This window comes from Crinia signifera, chromosome 8 (assembly GCF_055691185.1).
Source record: "Crinia signifera chromosome 8, ASM5569118v1, whole genome shotgun sequence".
Taxonomy (NCBI): domain Eukaryota; kingdom Metazoa; phylum Chordata; class Amphibia; order Anura; family Myobatrachidae; genus Crinia; species Crinia signifera.
Genome location: NC_139224.1, coordinates 46,474,429 through 46,491,777, shown reverse-complemented (window position 1 = coordinate 46,491,777; position 17,349 = coordinate 46,474,429). Strand labels below are relative to the sequence as shown.

Genomic DNA, 17,349 nt, shown 5'->3' with positions numbered 1-17,349 from the left:
TCACAGAACAGCAGCTGAGAAGTGTGGCCTGTCTCTGGCACTTGGGAATGAACTGGATGTGGCGTGAAGGCAGACATCAAACTGCAAAGGGATGTTTGCAGAGGCAGCAGGAGACATAAGGACCTGCAGGGGGAAACATGAATGGGAACATAGCTTGCTGGTAAGTAGTGGCCCTGTTGCAGACGGACATGGCACCGAGTTACACCTGGCAGTTTGCTACTTACATCCATTGCAAATGAACCCCAATAATTTTGTGATGCAGACTCTTTCGAAAATAAACTTTGAATCAACAACTCCAAAAAAGACAGAAAACTTCAAGCCGAACAAGGCCAACAAGAACCAACTAGGCCAACAAGAACCAACATGGATCAACTCTGTAATTAGAAAGGGATAAAGTATATCGTTAAAAAATATTCAGGGACTTGTTCAGAAACATGGCACACAATCTGGTGTGTTGCAACTCCATAATCGCATCACATCGCATGTAACAAATTTATATGCACTGCGATGCAATGTGATGGTCCCGATTTTTCAAAGGGTTGTATGGGAAGTAAGCTTTGCAAATCCCCACTATCCAACAAGGCATTCAGTTGGATCTAAACCTGGGACAAGCGTCAAGAGGCACCCACCCAGATCGGGGACATGATCAGCTATCCACGCAAGGGGATGCTGATTAGTTAAAAACAAAACAACGTCCCCTTGCAGGGCTCGCTGTGCTTGCCTCGTTGGGCCACGGAGGGTCACTACCCTTGGCACAGGTTTCTATCCACCGCCATGCGTAGTTAAATATTGTACAAATTGAATACCACGAAAAAATCAGTTCCATTGCATCACATTACAAACACCAAATATATATATGTAAAGTCCATGTGCATTTACATGTAAAGAACTAATGTGTGCTATACACACATGTCCCAATACGATAGCAATCGTTAAAACAATAATATTACAAGGTCTGTCAACCATACAGACATGTGTGTATATACATATGTATCGTTAATGATACGGATCATGATATATAGAGATATCTGTTTAAACGAAAAAAAAACACAGAAATACTCACATGCGAAAAAAGTATTGATCAGATTTCTTCTGGTTTCTGCTCCTTCGTCCATGCCCACAGGTAACACTGAAGAAAGATCCCCATGCTGGTTAACACTAGCACGAATATTCACCGGCAAACGTCTTGCGACACAGATATTATGCAGAATGCAACAGGCATTAATAATGCCGCAGACTTTTCCCGGAGAATATAAGAGGCTACCACCGGAGATGTCTAAACATCTAAACCGGCTCTTAAGTACACCGAAGGTCCTTTCAATTACACCCCTCGATGCAATGTGTAACTCCTGGTACCTTTTTTCAGCATCACCTACAGGATTAAGCAATGGGGTCAACAGCCACGGTTTATTCGGATAACCCGCATCACCTAAAATATCAATAAAAAGTTGTAACATATTTGCTAATAACTTATGCATTATAAAATATATATATATATAGATTACATACCTAACAACCAGCCATCTGGCATTCTTCCTTCCTCAAAATCACGGAAAATAGATGACTGGCTTAAAACGAAGGAGTCGTGGGTCGACCCAGGAAAACCCACACAGATGTCCAATAACCTCATTGTGGAATCACACACCATCTGGACATTCAGGGAATGGAAGTGTTTTCGATTCCGATAACATTCTTCCGATTCCCTGGGAGGTGTGAGTTGCACATGGGTGCAGTCAATCGCGCCCAGCACATTGGGGAATCTCCATTTTTGAAAGAAGCCAAATTTGATCTCATTACATTCGCTGTCAGTGTCTGGAAATTTTATAACCTGGGCCGTTAATTTACGGAAAGCTTTAATGACCTGAGATAAACAGCGAGACATCGTTGGCTGGGAAAAACCGCATGTCTGGGATAAAGTTGGCTGGAAGGTGCCAGACGCAAAAAATTGCAATGCAGCCAGCAGTTTCTGGAAACCGCTGACTGCATGGTTTGACCGTACCCGGGGCTCAAGGTCAGCTTCCAACAGATCATACAGCGAATATATATCCTGAGACGACAAGCGAAAGGTACCAATCACTTCCGTCTCAGAGAGACCATCCAGTACACGCCTAGTACGATACTGGCGTGGACGTGGAATTGAAACACGCACTGACTCACCAGAAGGAGTAAGATGCTGACCACGATGATGATATCCACGGCCCTGAACAGGACACCGATAGCCACTTGCCAAACGACGACGTCGACAGCGCATCAGGTATGTTGACACGATCATGAACATCACAAGCAAGTCAGCAAAATAATCCATTCTTTGAGACAGTGATAAAAAATGAAGGAATTTGTATCCAAAAACGCAAATTGACCTATAAAAACGCTTCCAAATACAGCTGACTGCACAAGGCTGCTACTCCATGAAATCCCAAACGCAGGAGTGAGGAGGTGTGGTGAAGTGCATGATGGGAGAAAAGAAAGGCATGCTGGGAAGTGAATTGTAAGAAAACAAGTAATATTTCACACAAAATAAGCAAAAAACAAAATAAGGGCAAACAATCCTGCATATATTTTATTCTGGAGAGCAAACGAGCCGTTACTTAACAAAATACAGAGTTGAATCTATGAATTCATCACCCGTGACATGGTGAAAGGAAAATTGAGAAGAAGAGCATACACGCGGAAACATTCATATCGGTATCATATCATTGAATATGTCTGAGTGAAAAGTCGAAAAAAAGCTATAAAAAAAAGTGAAAAAGTGGAAATATCGCTACCGAATCAAACGAAAATGCATCGTGAAAAAAAACATTTCACATACTCGAAAAATGACTAGATTGAATAGCTGAGGACTCTCCGATGTGAAAAAGTGAAAAAAAACACGTGAAAAAAACCATTTCGATAACGATTGAATACCCCCCATAGTGTTTTCTTCCTGCTGTGAAATTCTATGTTATATGGAGAAACACTTGCATCAGATTTTACACATTATGTAATGAATGCCTTTTATTAAGCACAAATCTGTGCACACGGTTGTTAATTTTCTGGCTTTGTTATCTGGGTGGGAAAAACTAAAATAGTCTTTGACTTTGGGAGTGTATAGAAAGGAATGAAACATGACATAGTACTGCCTAATAATCACAATTCTCTTGGGTCGGGAGAGTTAAGTTATTTTCCTCTCTATTATAGCTCAGGCATCGTCACTGAGAGCAGAGCACTTGGCAAAAGCCGGGGAAGGTTGCCATAGAAATTCCTCTTCTATGCAATTCCATTTCAAACATTTAGGCAACACTCCTACCCTTCAAACCTCCAACCCCACCCTCCCCAGAACCCACATTCATTACAGAGTAATTGGCAGCAATATGAAATATTAGAACTTGGTAATATGTACACATACTGCAAGGGTTTTGCTTTATTCACTGTATAGGATCTTACGCGTTAATTCAGGCTCGAAGTATCTCTTACTGTGCATTCTGCCAGTCAGCGACCTACAAGAACACAGAATGCCACCACCCCATATGCAGGATGTAAAGCTTAGTGCAGAACAATAGGGACCTGTCAAGCCATGATAGGACATCATCTATATAGGTCTAGTGTCTGATTGTGTGTCTCCGAAACACTGCCATCTGTTGGCAGCGAGTGAAACTACATTTCTTTCTCGCTCACACATGCACAAACACAGAGGCAATCACTAGGTACTGTAGGGCATTTGCTTTAAGCTGGCTTACTAGTAATTCTATATAAATGGACGTGTCATGCCAAACAAGAATTAAAATTAATTAGATCAATGTTTATACTTAAGTAATGTCTTTTATGTGCTCTTTCACAACTTTGCAGCTTTTCCTGACATCATTATAGGACAGTGGGGTGTTGCGGTCTTCCACTGTGGAATTATATATCTATACACACACACATACACACTGCGCCTCACCTCGATGAGGTGAAGTACGGCCAGTGACCACTAGAGACCACTTGATGGATCAAATAACTCATAACAAAGTGAAAGCAATTTTTGCAGGACTGGTGGTAGGGTGGAGAGCTTGAGGGTGAAAAACCGTCACATCTAAAAGTGAAAGTACATTGCAGAAGCTGTCATGTTGACAGGCTTTTAACTAGCTACACATAATGGACCAGTTAATCAACAACAGGCTAACTGCCATGCACTACTTTGATATCTCAGCTTTTTGTCCTTTGACAGGTCACGTTGGGGCACGGCGATAAAAACTTGCGAAAGATGTGAAATGTGGTTTATTATTGAGGATAAAAAAGAACAATGTAAGTTTATTTTATGTCCTTGATTAATATATATATTTTTTAAGTGATTTTGTATTTTTGTAGCCCTATTCATATGAAAACACAGGAGGGGTTCCCCGCAGCCTGGCCAACAGCTACTGCATGCAGTATAAAACCGCTTGACAGAATTCTGTGACACACTCCAAAACAGATCACCAACATGAGATTCCAAATCAAGAGGGCAAAGGTTCCATATCAATGAAAGAATGTTTTTTTATATTTAGATAGACAGACAGACAGACAGACAGACAGACAGACAGATAGATAGATAGATAGATAGATAGATAGATAGATAAAGACAATGTTTATTCTTAATCACTTTACTTTGTATTTCAGTTTAAAAGTAAATGGGAAAACATAGCAAGAAAGTTATGCCTGATGCAACATAAACAGTATTGGCAAGGTTGGCTACATAGGAGGTACTTAGAAGTGACATAATTGTCACTTGTGCCCTACAGCAGCTAAATAATGATGTCATTCACGGACATATTTGGTAGGTTCTGCAGTACGGCCGATGCGGATATCTCATGCAGATACAAGTTAAGTATCCCTCATCCAAAATGCTCAGGACCAGAAGAATTTTGGATAACGGATGATTCCATATTTTGGAATATTTTTTATTTCAATGAGGCATTTCGCATTTATGTTCAAATACATGAAATACACACAAATACATTTAATTTTGCATGAAACAAGGTTTCAAAACATGAAACAAAGTTTGTGTCCTATCTCAGGCACTGAATTTGAATGCTATATAATAATTCTCCTAGCCAAACATGTTGGGCCTAATTCAACACAAGGCTCATTTCAGGCCAGATGCACTCAGTGTCAAAAGTGATAAAATGGAGAGTGATAAACAGCCAGCCAATCAGCTCCTACCTGTCATGTGACAAACTGTGTTTGAAAAATATCAGACAGCTGATTGGTTGTTTTTTTATCACTCTCCATTTTATCATCACTTTTGAAGCTTAGTGCATATGGCCCTTTGTTTGCAAATGGACAAACCATGTGCACTGAAGATGGGGCAAATGTAGCAATTTGCAGAGAGAGTTATGGTGTGTACACGGTGAGATATGCCGTGCTATGCGAGTCCCGATACGATCAGTCCCAATACGATCTGCACTATATAGTCAAAATTGTGCCACTGCATGCATGCCGTGCGATGCGAGTCCCGATACGATCTGATTTTTTTTTTTAAATAATAAATTGAATTATGCACTATATTAAATTGTCCTATGAAGTGTTACAAACACTTTAAAATCCAATGTATTACATTACGCTATATGCAATTGCTTTAACAAACAATAATTTTAGCCACTGCTTTTTTAAAAAGAGGCAGGTCCTGCAACAGGTTTACGATATTCATTATATAGACAAAATTGTATAGAAAGTAAGCCAAAATCTCAGTGTTTTCCTTGCTTGAGAGTTAGGCACCAGGGGTAGTAATTTGGGCTGCAGGAGGGGAGGATAAGGGGTTTGCTTTACTTACCGCAGGAACCATAGTTTTGTTAGAATGAAGAGTGCTGGAAGTCCTATCCTTATTCTCATGGTGGAATAGTGCCACTTGCTGAATAGGGTAAGGATTATGGAAAAGTTAACAGTAAAAATTATGGGTGTGGTAATCAAGTCCGTTGACCTTACTCTTTAAATAAATGCTCATATATATTTTGGAACAGTCTTCAGTAAGTTATATAAGATTGTGCTGTAACATTTCATGTGTAAAGGTACTTTTTGTTAAGGTTCATTCACTACAGGACCAACATTCTATTAGGTATCATCTCAAATAGATGAGGAACAGTCTCCTCTATTATTATCCAAAATCAATCCTCCCCTTGAAGACTAACAAAGACACTTGGACCATGAAGCTACAATGTAGTCCCAAGTTTTCATTCTCTTACCTTCAAACGAATGTATATTTTTCACACACAGTAAAACGTTATTTGACCTCATATCTAGAAAATATTCTTCGAATAAGCATCTGGCAGGCGTGAGATAAGCGGTGATGTTCTGTTTTGGAGAGCAGTAGTTTCCTGTTTGGTGCCCTAAGCGCACCACTTCTGAATGTTTCAGCATAGTGTACTATATTAACACTGACACCACAAATATACAATAGTGGCATTCAGATCCCAAACCATCAAATAAATTGGATGAATGAACTTTGGGCATGACACAGAGATGGATTATCACACAGCACAGTTTAGCAATATTATCCAAAAGCCACAGGAAGCACCATATTTAAAAAAAGATATGCTCACAGCTGCCTTCTATGAGCCAATTCCATTATCGCACAGGCATCGGCCATCTGAATAACCCTAATGATCCTCATAATGGGCTCCAGAATTATGCGTCAGAGGCCAGTTTATTTGCGTTTGGAGTTACAGACACTGGCCTTGGCATGTGTACAGAATGGAGTGGAGATGTCTTCATTTTGGCCACAACGTGTTGATCATGGTGTGACATCCAATGCACTGCACCCTCAGCTGCAGCCACTTTTCTGGGCCTGCACACGGCAGCATCGGCACATGTCCAGTTAAAAAATAATAATAATTGAACACTTTGCATCAAAATTTTATATAGCTTCCACATCTGAATCAGCCCCTTTGTTTCATATAGAAGTGAGCTTGACACAATTTACCTACATCTGTCTCATTGGACCATAACATCACTACAGTGTGCTGTGGGAGATCACAGAAACTTGATCATACATTCTATTAAGAAGCACTGCCAATATTCAATATGTTGCCCTTATCCTTTTATAGGGTGTGGTATATGGTTCTTAGTGTTCATTCTAGCACCCGCTATCTTTGCAAACCCATGCAGTTCCTCTTCCCTGCCTGGGGTGTCGCTCTCTGCAGTGGTGATTCTAGCACAGGTCCGGTTTGCATATCAGTACTGATATACAGACCAGACTGTGCTAGAAGCACCACAGCAGACAGTGACACCCCAGGCAGGGAAGAAGAACTGCATGGGTTTTCAAAGATAGCGGGTGCTAGAATGAACACTAGTTCTGATAGTCGGGATCCTGACAGTTATTAGGCCGACGTCGGGATTCTGACTGGCTGGACTCAGACAGCATGGCGAGCGCAACAAAGCCCCTTGTGGGAGGGAGAATAGCCAGTGGCCTTCGGGAACCCGGCTGTCGCGTTTTAACAGTCGGGGTCCCGACGTCAAAGGGGGGGGGGCATAGGACCCCGTCCGGCACCCCCTTTATATCAATGTCTATTTCCTTATAGAGTGTAACAGCCCCCACACACTACAGCCATTTGCGGCCCAAATCGGATGCATTTGATGACCCTTCGGGTCTGCTGCACAGTCATGTGCGCATCGGACTTGCATGCAAGGCTGGCCTGTGACTCTGACCCCCCTCCTGGCGGTGGGGCACAGGAGTCAAATGCGATACATCACATGTGAAAGGAATGTATGAGATGTATCGCATGCGATCACCTTGACCCGGGTCAGATCCTGTTCAACCCCGGTCATCGCCATGGTTGAAATCCCAAGTTACTCCACCACCCGGGTGGTGGTTTTACACCCCAACTCAACCTGGGCTGGTGATGTAACGACCTGGCAATAACCTGGGTTGAGAGTGTGGTCTGAAAGGGATATTACTCATTTGCTACACTGATGCTCATGCGAAAGGGTAAATTTACTAAAGCTTCTAAAAATAAAAAGGTGATATTGCCTATAGCAACCAATAATATTACGTCTCTGTTACATCCTAGAAAATCAAATACAGAATCTGATTGGTTGCCATTAGCAACATAGGGGTATATTCAATGCATGTCGAAACTGCCATCTTGCCGAAAATATGGCAGTTTTCGAGATGAATAGATCGGAAGGCGTTCCGATCTATCCAATGCTATCTGGGGGGTTTCGGCAGGTCGAATTGTTTCGACCTGCCGAAAACCAGGTGGATTGACAGAATAGCTGCTAACCCACCCGCTTTTGACAGAAACACAGCCAAAACCTAAAGGTGTGAGTAGTACATAAGTAAAAAGGGGTAATCCTGATCCAGGCAAAAGCACAATGGTGCAGTCAGTACTAAGAATGAATTTAAGTTACATGGTAATCTACTGCAATATAGCCAAATGACAGCTCACAGATTATGGACAGATTTGGGCATCCTAAGAGCACTACTGAATCTGATCAGAGACTATACATGATGCGATTTGAGGCCAACTAGCTCTAGGATGGCCTAATGAGCAGTGCAATCACAATTTATATGAACACCCTAAGGCCAGGTACCCACTGGCAATGTTTTAGCAACTACTGAATAAATAAACAATATTTATCAACTTTTTCAGTACGGTTTGGAGATTCCTTGAAGCTGCCTGTAGGCTTCCACAATGCATGTATTTGTGGAAAAGGCACATGGACCTATTCCATTCCAGTCTAGGGGGTCGACCCTATTAGTGCCGAAGGGTGCTAGGTGCCATTCAGGCGAGCACTTTTAAGATAATTCAGTCCGCCATAAAGTACGCCCAGTGCCGTGATGATTCGCGAGTGCAAATCATCCGCACCTAATAGGATTGTACACTAGAAATGCTACTACAATGCTAGTAATTGCTAGCGACATAGTGCATGCAATAGAACACCAGTGAGCAGGGAAAATATTATAAATTCCACACAGTGAAATGACCCCACTCCCGCCTCTAGATTAATTAGGAGGGCTGCTATGGCAATTTTAAAATATACTAGTTGTGTGTTTTTGAAAAACTTTGCATAGCCATAATTTGAAAACGGCATGAGACATTTAATTAAAAGTGTGTATTTTGCTTAAGCTGGCCATACACTTATACGATTTGGGCCCTTTGCACCGGTTTCCTATGGATGGGGCCGAGAAATCGGTTGAAAACTGCACAAATCGTATGGGCCTAACCTACGATTCCGATCCACGATCCTGTGCACATCGGATCGGATGTGGGGGTCGCAAGTGCTGCTCATAAGATTTGTCGGGTTAGGCAGCACTTACTGGGGGTCACATACAATACATTGTATGCTAAAGAACCGCATACAATCATGGTTTATGGTCCAGGCGCCAGGGGAGCCCGGCATGTGATACCACAGATGGGTGTATAGGGGTCATTAGACTACATACATATGCTGTAAATATACCAAACGTTATTAAATTCTGAGCTGCTGAGGTAAAAATCAGTGGGTTGATTTGAAACAGAATGACTCAAACATGAAAAGGTGCTATCATGCTGGGACTTGTAGTTCTACAAAGAAAGATCAATAAAGTGATGATGCACACTACAGTTATTATCTCTGGTCTCTGGTGGGTTCCAAATACTATGCTTGAATTCAGGGTGCGGGACTCCAAAAAAGCTGGGTGAAAGCCAGTCACCCCAGGGCAGCACACTAGTGAAAGGCTAAAGTGTTTGGGAATTAATAAGAAGCTAGGGGTTAAAAGTGGTTACACAGGTGAAAAATGCTAGAAAGCGTATTATTAGTAGAAAATACAATAATGTTAAAAATGTGCTTAATACATATTAAAGTTTGCCACCCGTGGGCAACCCAGTCACACCAACCCAAGGGGAGCCGCACCCCAAATTCATCCCTAAAATGGACAAATTGTACAAATTCAATATTCTACAAGGTTCTGTATTAAGCTTCCACGCTACTATAACACAAGTTATCTGATAATAACCTTACCTGTATTTTGGTTGCATCTCATAAAACAAATAAAAAAAAAAAAATCAAGCACATGTGCCCATCACAACCATAAACCTGGCACCGAGCACAGCAAAAGGGGCACACTTACGCTTGCTCGTAACTGAATCTGCCCTTAAGGATATTAGCACCGATTAAGGTTTCAACCACTACAAAAAAAACAATTATGCAAATTTGAATCCCAATTACCGCATGAAAAATTAAGAAACAAGTCATAGAAGTTCCATATGCAACATGTAAAAAAAGGCAGAGGGGTCGTTCGATAAACATGTATGCCCCTTTTACACCTAAAAGCCAGGTTGCACCCGGGTTTTTGGACCCAGCTCCAACCCGGGTGCGACGTAGCTTTTGATCCCTTTTACACCCATGTCCTCACCCGGCATAATGCCGGGCGGGTGACACTGCCGCAGGTGAGGCCTAAGCCTGCGCTGGGATATGAGAGCGGCTGCCAGTGCCGGCATTTCCATTGCAGTGAATGGGTTGCATCAACCCAGGTTTACCAGTTTACACTGCACTGCGATACACGTTGAACTCGTGTTCAACTTGGAACATTTTGCTGGGTTAAAATCCCGGGTCAGACCGTTTACCCATGCAAAAACCAGGGTTATTAGGGCTGGCATAAAAAGGAGTATAACATGCATAAAGGTGTAAAGGGAACACTTACGTTGAGAAGTGTCTGCTGCTGATCTACATGAATCCTGGCCGATCATGCAGTGTTAGCTGTTCTTTAACAATTACTAAGCCACTGCCGTGTCAGCTATAAGACACAAGCAAGCCAGTTTACAGGTCTAGCCACACATAACCTGAGCTCATGGTGGTCACAGAGAATTCTGCACAGCTTACTGCTCTTACAAAATAGTGTTCATTCTAGCACCCGCTATATTTGAAAACCCATGCAGTTCCTGTTCCCTGCCTGGGGTGTCGCTGTCTGCTGTAGTGTTTCTAGCACAGGTCTGATTTGCATATCATTGTTGATATACAGATTACACTATGCTAGAAGCACTACAGCAGACAGCGACACCCCAGGCAGGGAAGAGGAACTGCATGGGTTTTCAAATATAGCGGGTACTAGAATGAACACTACAAAAGGACACCAGTTCCTAGATTTGTCTGACTGGAACCTATCTATCAGTTGGGCTGGCACAATTATTTTTGAAGCTAAAAAAATATAAGAGGCTAAGTGTCATTTTAGTTCGGATGTCGCGGTTATTTTCTTCCAATGCTTTTGTGTACAACTATTTTTTAACACATATTTTGAAAAATGTTATTCAACTTATTTCCTAAACAGTTACAATTTAATACAATAATAGAAATGAGTAACATGTTCCTCACAGCAGAATTACTAAACAAAAAATATGTATTTATGAAAGGTCCCATATGTAATACCCAGACTGAATTTGGCTATAAAGCTGGTTACACACGTGAAGTTTTGGCCAATTCCAAGGAATTTATTTATTAACAGTTTCTTATATAGCGCATACAAATTACGCAGCGCTTTACAGAGAATATTTGAACATTCACATCAGTCCCTGCCCCAGTGGAGCTTACAATCTATATTCAGAACAACAAAATGTTCAACTCATCCAGTGTGTACTCACTATGGCGCTGATGATGCACGCTCTTGTCCATCATCAGCGTCATTCTTTGTGAGGCAACAGAAGACATCGCTAGCAAAGGCCATGCTGCCCAATGCAGCATAGCCGCCACCGTCACGTTATCATTATATGTGTATGCGCTTGCTGATACTGGGTACACTTCTTATGCAGGGGTGGCCAAACTGGCCCTCGACATCTACCAGTAGTTCTTGTTTTCCAGGCCACCCGTGGATCTGTAAAATGTGACAGTTAGTAATGACTACACCTGTGCACCAGCTAGGTGGTCTGGAAAACATGGACTGCTGGTAGATCTCAAGGATTTGGCCAGGGCAGGTCGAATGTGTGCCCAGCTTAAGGCCAAAGAAAATCTTGATAACCCCTGCTTTGGTTAAAGACGTCCACCTTTGGATAAGCCATCTACAGAGGCCTGGCACAATATACAAAGCAAGGCCATAATATACCAAAATGGCAATGTCATCACTACAATCTACTGAAATATATTATGGAGAGAGATAATGCACAAGCCAATCAGTTCCTAACTAGCATTTTACAGACTTTTTTTAATGACAGTTATGAGCTGGTTGGTTAGTAGTAATTCTCTTTCTACAATATAATTTTCCATGGCTTAAGGCCAATACACACTGGGCAACTGAACTGAAAGCAACTCAGTTTTGTCTTTGGAGTTGCTTTCATCTCAAAAGCCGCCCGGTGTGTATGGCCCAGCGGAGATCGCTAATACACGCTCCCGCATCATCGCCGGCTGCCACCGCTAAACTGCTCGTATAACCAGCAGATGAGCGATGGGGTGGATAGGTTTCGTGCTATAGTAACCACAGGGAAAATCAGTGTGTTTGCACATAGAGATTTTCAGTCCAGTGATTTTCCCCATCATCGCTCTGCATACATACACACTCCCAGTACATCTGCCCCCTATGGATTTGGATATAATTAACGTATATAAATATATTAAGTATTATTTTGTATACACTATCGTTTACAGAACTTCTTTTGATGTCAGAACAGCTCTATTTTTTAGAGGACATAGCAGCTTCTGTATATGGACCTCTCAACTTAATATACCCATGAAATCCTAGTATTAACCTCATAAGTCATATAGATAAGTATGACTGGAATGCAATGATCAGAAAATATGGAATTTCTTAAATATGGAAATATAAATTTGATCTTCCTAATCACAACACAATATGGTTACATTCCTAGAGTTTCCAGAAAACCATCCGTTATCACAAATATTACATTACCACAATTCAACTCTCTGGAAACATAGTTTGACACTAGATGTGCAATGCAGTGTCATTGACCCCCACTCATCAAACACTTCTCTGTACACAATTTCCTACAAACCGCTTCTACCACACCATATATATGTACGAAGGGTCATGAATGAGATTATTTCGTTTCCACAGGACATGTCTTATTAACCACTGTATAAATAAAATGTTTTAAATAACATAAGCGCCCCGACAAAAAGACACGTGGTTTATTTTTGAATTATTTAATTGCTAGTTGTGGAAGAAAACGGGAGCAGAAGAGAGTACAATAACATCAAAGAGCTATAAAGACCTTCCCAGCCAAATGACTGATCTCACACGCTAGATGACATTTACAGCTGGCTATGGAAAACCAATAATTTTCTGTGTCTTTCACACTCCAATCATCTGTAATGTTATAGTGAAGAGAGACTACAGTGCACTGTAGCACAGGCATAGTACAGTACAAGACATGAGGTAAGGGGGGGGGGGGGGGGGAATCAGCATTAAAATAATTAAAGGAGACACGAGGAGTAAAGTGATATGCATTTCTCTATTTAGTAATTCAAGTTTAAGTTAGTATTACTTTGATACTTGCAGAATATGAACTGCAATGTAAATAGAATACAAAAGTCATAAACAAAGAATGCCGCTTACTGGTAACATTTCCTAAGCAAGTACAGTACATTAGCAATGCAAACAATGAAGTTGTCCCAATGCATACTAGGGGCATTACTTGCGCCATCCATGGCTTCCGTCAACCCCTTAAAAACAATGTCATCAGCAGCCTGCTGGCTAATGGCCTTTCTCTTCTCTGGCATTAGCCCGAATGACATGTAGCATGCAAGACGCGCTGAGGAATCATTTCTTTATTCCAGCATGATACATTTTAATGAGGCAAACATGAGAAGCCGCTTCACAGAATATTATTGATTCAATTTGATCTACTGTTCTTTGTGTTCTGATGTGTTCAATAAATCTTCTGCAAATATCTCAACATTTTCCTTGTCTGCTTTTACTGGCTGGATGAAAATGCCCCCCCCCCCCCCCCCCTGTTTTCCTGGGTATCAATCTATGCTGGCTCTGGCCTGGGCATCCATATCCCTGCCAATTGTACTGGCTGAGTAACAATGCCCCCGCTCTACTTTATATATACCCTGTGTATTATTGTGCGATGTTGGGACTGGCATGCACATCAATTCTACAACTCCTGGTCTTGGATCATCGCTGCTTCCTGCCCTGCTGGGGACTGGGTACAGCAGGCACTTCGTCCGGCAAGGAAGTGGTTAATGGAGCACAAGCTCCTTATTGTTTGTCTGTCAATGAAGCAGCCAGAGCGAGACCAGCTGATCCCCATTCACTGCCACTAAAACCATTCACAGCAGATCAGTGGAGAAGCAAGATTTCCTCCTGATGGAGTCCAAGGCACTGGGGATGTTCAAGGCTCAACAACCGGAGACAGAACAGGGTGATGTGCCACCAACACACTCATGGCCGCACAGCCTCATCATTGTTTACATACAATGAGCACCCAAACATACAAACTCCCAACAAGATCCCCTCCCTGAAATCTGCAATAACTGGAGCGGTGGCAGTAAATGGGTTAACAGTACAGCACCCACTAATGTGTCTCTATATATAAATATACAATGTTTCGCCCTCCATGCAAGTTTGTGTAATGGCAATCGCTGGGCATTCTTGTGTTTATAGGAATCCGAATAGGAAACATTTTGTCATCATCCTCAGTAACAGGCATTGGAATATATGTAGAAGTGACACCTCAGCAGCATAAATAAGAGACATATGTCACAAAAACCTGCACCCATATGAGAGCAGCCTGGCAGAGAGATTGCAGAGACACATATACTGCTGGGTACACTGATAAAACAACAATAGTAAGCCGAAAGCCACTCAATGGTGGCACCAGCAAGAGACAGATCATGCAACATAAACAAGGGACACGTCCATACAGTAACAGTACAGGGAGATACACAATGCAAACTCAATAGGAAACCAAGAAGAAGGAGATGGAGGCGGCAGCAGCTTGTCATTCCCACCAAAACAATGATGCCAGAGCCCGGGGCAGCGCTCTGTACCAGCTCCGCCGGGAACTGCCCCGGTCATCCGGTGGCTCAGTCCCCCCCACTCCCAGCACAGCCCCCCTAATAATCTATGTGTGGCTTTCTAGGCGACCTGTCCCGGAGCCGGGCTGCACATATACATTTGCCCAGGTCCGATCGGGGTGTTGGGAGACTTGAGCACTTATCTGCGCCCCCCGTCATCCCTGCACCCCCAGACCATGAGCGCCCCCCCAGCACACCCCGAGAGTCAGGAGAAAGGAGGCAGCTGCATGACCGCCCAGCTCTGTGACAATAGGAGCCCCCCACACCCCCGCACACACACAGCGGGGAGCTGCCCCCGGCACCCCGGCCAGTCTGCGGGAGCGGAGAGGCCTCGGAGAGCTGCACGGAACTGGCGGGGAAAGAGCGCCCGCTCACCCGCCCGCCCGCACCCGCACACATCCGTTCCGTACCTGCCGTGGAACCAGTCCTTGCAGGCGTCGCACTCGATCATGAAGCGGGTCACGTCGTAGGGCAGGCGGCAGATGCAGTACACAGGCACCGTCGCCATGTTAGATCCCCGCTCACAACAACACTCCCAGGGAGGGACTGACAGGACACCGGGGAGAGCCGGAGGGGGGGCCGCGCTGGAGAGACGGCAGAAGCAGCCGCCCCCGGGACTCTAGATCCGGACACACAATGCGGGAAAATGCGGGAAAGTTTCCGTGGGCTCTCCCCGAGCTCCTCCCGGATCAGAGCGAGGGAGGCGGCGGCTGAGCGGGGCTCGGAGCGGGGACAGGCTTTGTCTGTGTGCCCCCTGGTGACAGCTCCACACAGCCCTCTACACACTGCACCACACAGCCCGCCCGTAACACACTGTAACACAACAGCATGTGTGTGCCTCTGTGCCACAGCCACACACAATGCGGCGTCAGTGGGTCACACACTACACAATACACAGCTGTGTCACACTAACCATACTCCCTGTAACTAACACACTGCACACTCCCTGTAACACACACTACTACACACTCCATGTAACTCACACATTACACAGCTGTGTCACACTAACCACACTCCCTGTAACTAACACACTATATACTCCCTGTAACTAACACACTATATACTCCCTATAACTAAACACATTACACAGCTGTGTCATACTACACACTCCCTGTAACTAACATACTACACACTCCCTGTAACTTACACATTACACAGCTGTGTCACACTACACACTCTCTGTAACTAACATACTACACACTCCCTGTAACTTACACACTCTCTATAACTAACACATTACACAGCTGTGTCACTCTACACACTCCATGTAACTCACACTATACACTCACTGTAACTCACACATTACACAGCTGTGTCACACTAACCACACTCCCTGTAACTAACACACTACACACTCCCTAAAAGCTAACACATTACACAGCTGTGTCACACTACACACTCCCTGTAATTGACACACTACACACTCTCTGTATCTCACACACTACACACTCTCTGTATCCCACATTACACACTCCCTATAACTCAGGGCTTGACAAATTTATTTAAAATCTAGGAGCCAGGATGAAAGTGTAGGTGCCAGACAAACTGAAAATAGGGACAGTGCAAGCCGAAGGCGCATGCCACAAATGTATACGTAATACCTTTTACACATGTACACTCATATTATACAATGTGCCATAATGCACATTACGCCTCACACCGTAATGGCCATTACACATTGTGCCGCACACCATAATACCTATTACGTATTATACCACACGCCATAATGCCCATTACATATACCACAGGCTGTAATGCCCATTAAGCGTTATACCAAACACCATAATGCCCATTGCACATTATGCCACACACTGTAATACCCAGTACATATTATACCACACGCCGTAATGCCTATTACATATTATGCCACATAAATTCCGCTTATCTAAATGTTCGTTGCTATGGGTTTCATGCTTGATGCCAGGGTTGCATGCTCTTTTACAGGACTTACATACTCTGCCAGGGGGTTAACATGGTCTTCTAGGGGTAAATGCTCGTTGCCATGGTGTTAACCTACTCTGCCAGGGGTAAATACTCATCGCCATCGGGTTAACCTACTCTGCCAGGAGAAAATGCCCATTGAGAAAATGGGGTCAACTAGGTCTGCTAGGGGTAAATGCTCATTGCCATGGGGTTAACATGGTCTGCCAGGGGTAAATGCTCTTTGCCATGGGGTTAACCTGGTCTGCCAGGTGTAAATACTCATTGCCCAGGGGTTAATTCGGTCTGCCAGGGGTAAATGCCTGTTGCGCAGGGGTTAACCTGGTCTGCCAGAGGTAAATGCTCATTGCCATGGGGTTAACCTGGCAGCCTCCACCCTTTTGTTGCCATATGAGCTTGCAGCAGTAACAGCCAAGCAGGGCGGTCGTCAACTCTTCCCCTGGCTGTACAAGAGCAGGTCCGCCG

The 17,349-nt window shown here is 43.4% G+C and overlaps 1 protein-coding gene across 3 annotated transcripts in view; it reads right to left on the bottom strand.

Moving 5' to 3' along the window:
- Window positions 1-15,800, bottom strand: part of PHF2 (PHD finger protein 2) — a 265,280-nt gene extending 249,480 nt beyond the window's left edge. For 2 of the 3 annotated variants that reach the window (XM_083156301.1, XM_083156302.1), the window contains exon 1: window positions 15,354-15,800. In XM_083156301.1, the coding sequence (XP_083012427.1) occupies window positions 15,354-15,451 (98 nt within the window). In that variant the 5' untranslated portion in view covers window positions 15,452-15,800. The remainder of the gene's footprint in view (window positions 1-15,353) is intronic. The other variant, XM_083156303.1, reaches the window with a different exon arrangement.
- Window positions 15,801-17,349: the final 1,549 nt, after the last annotated feature.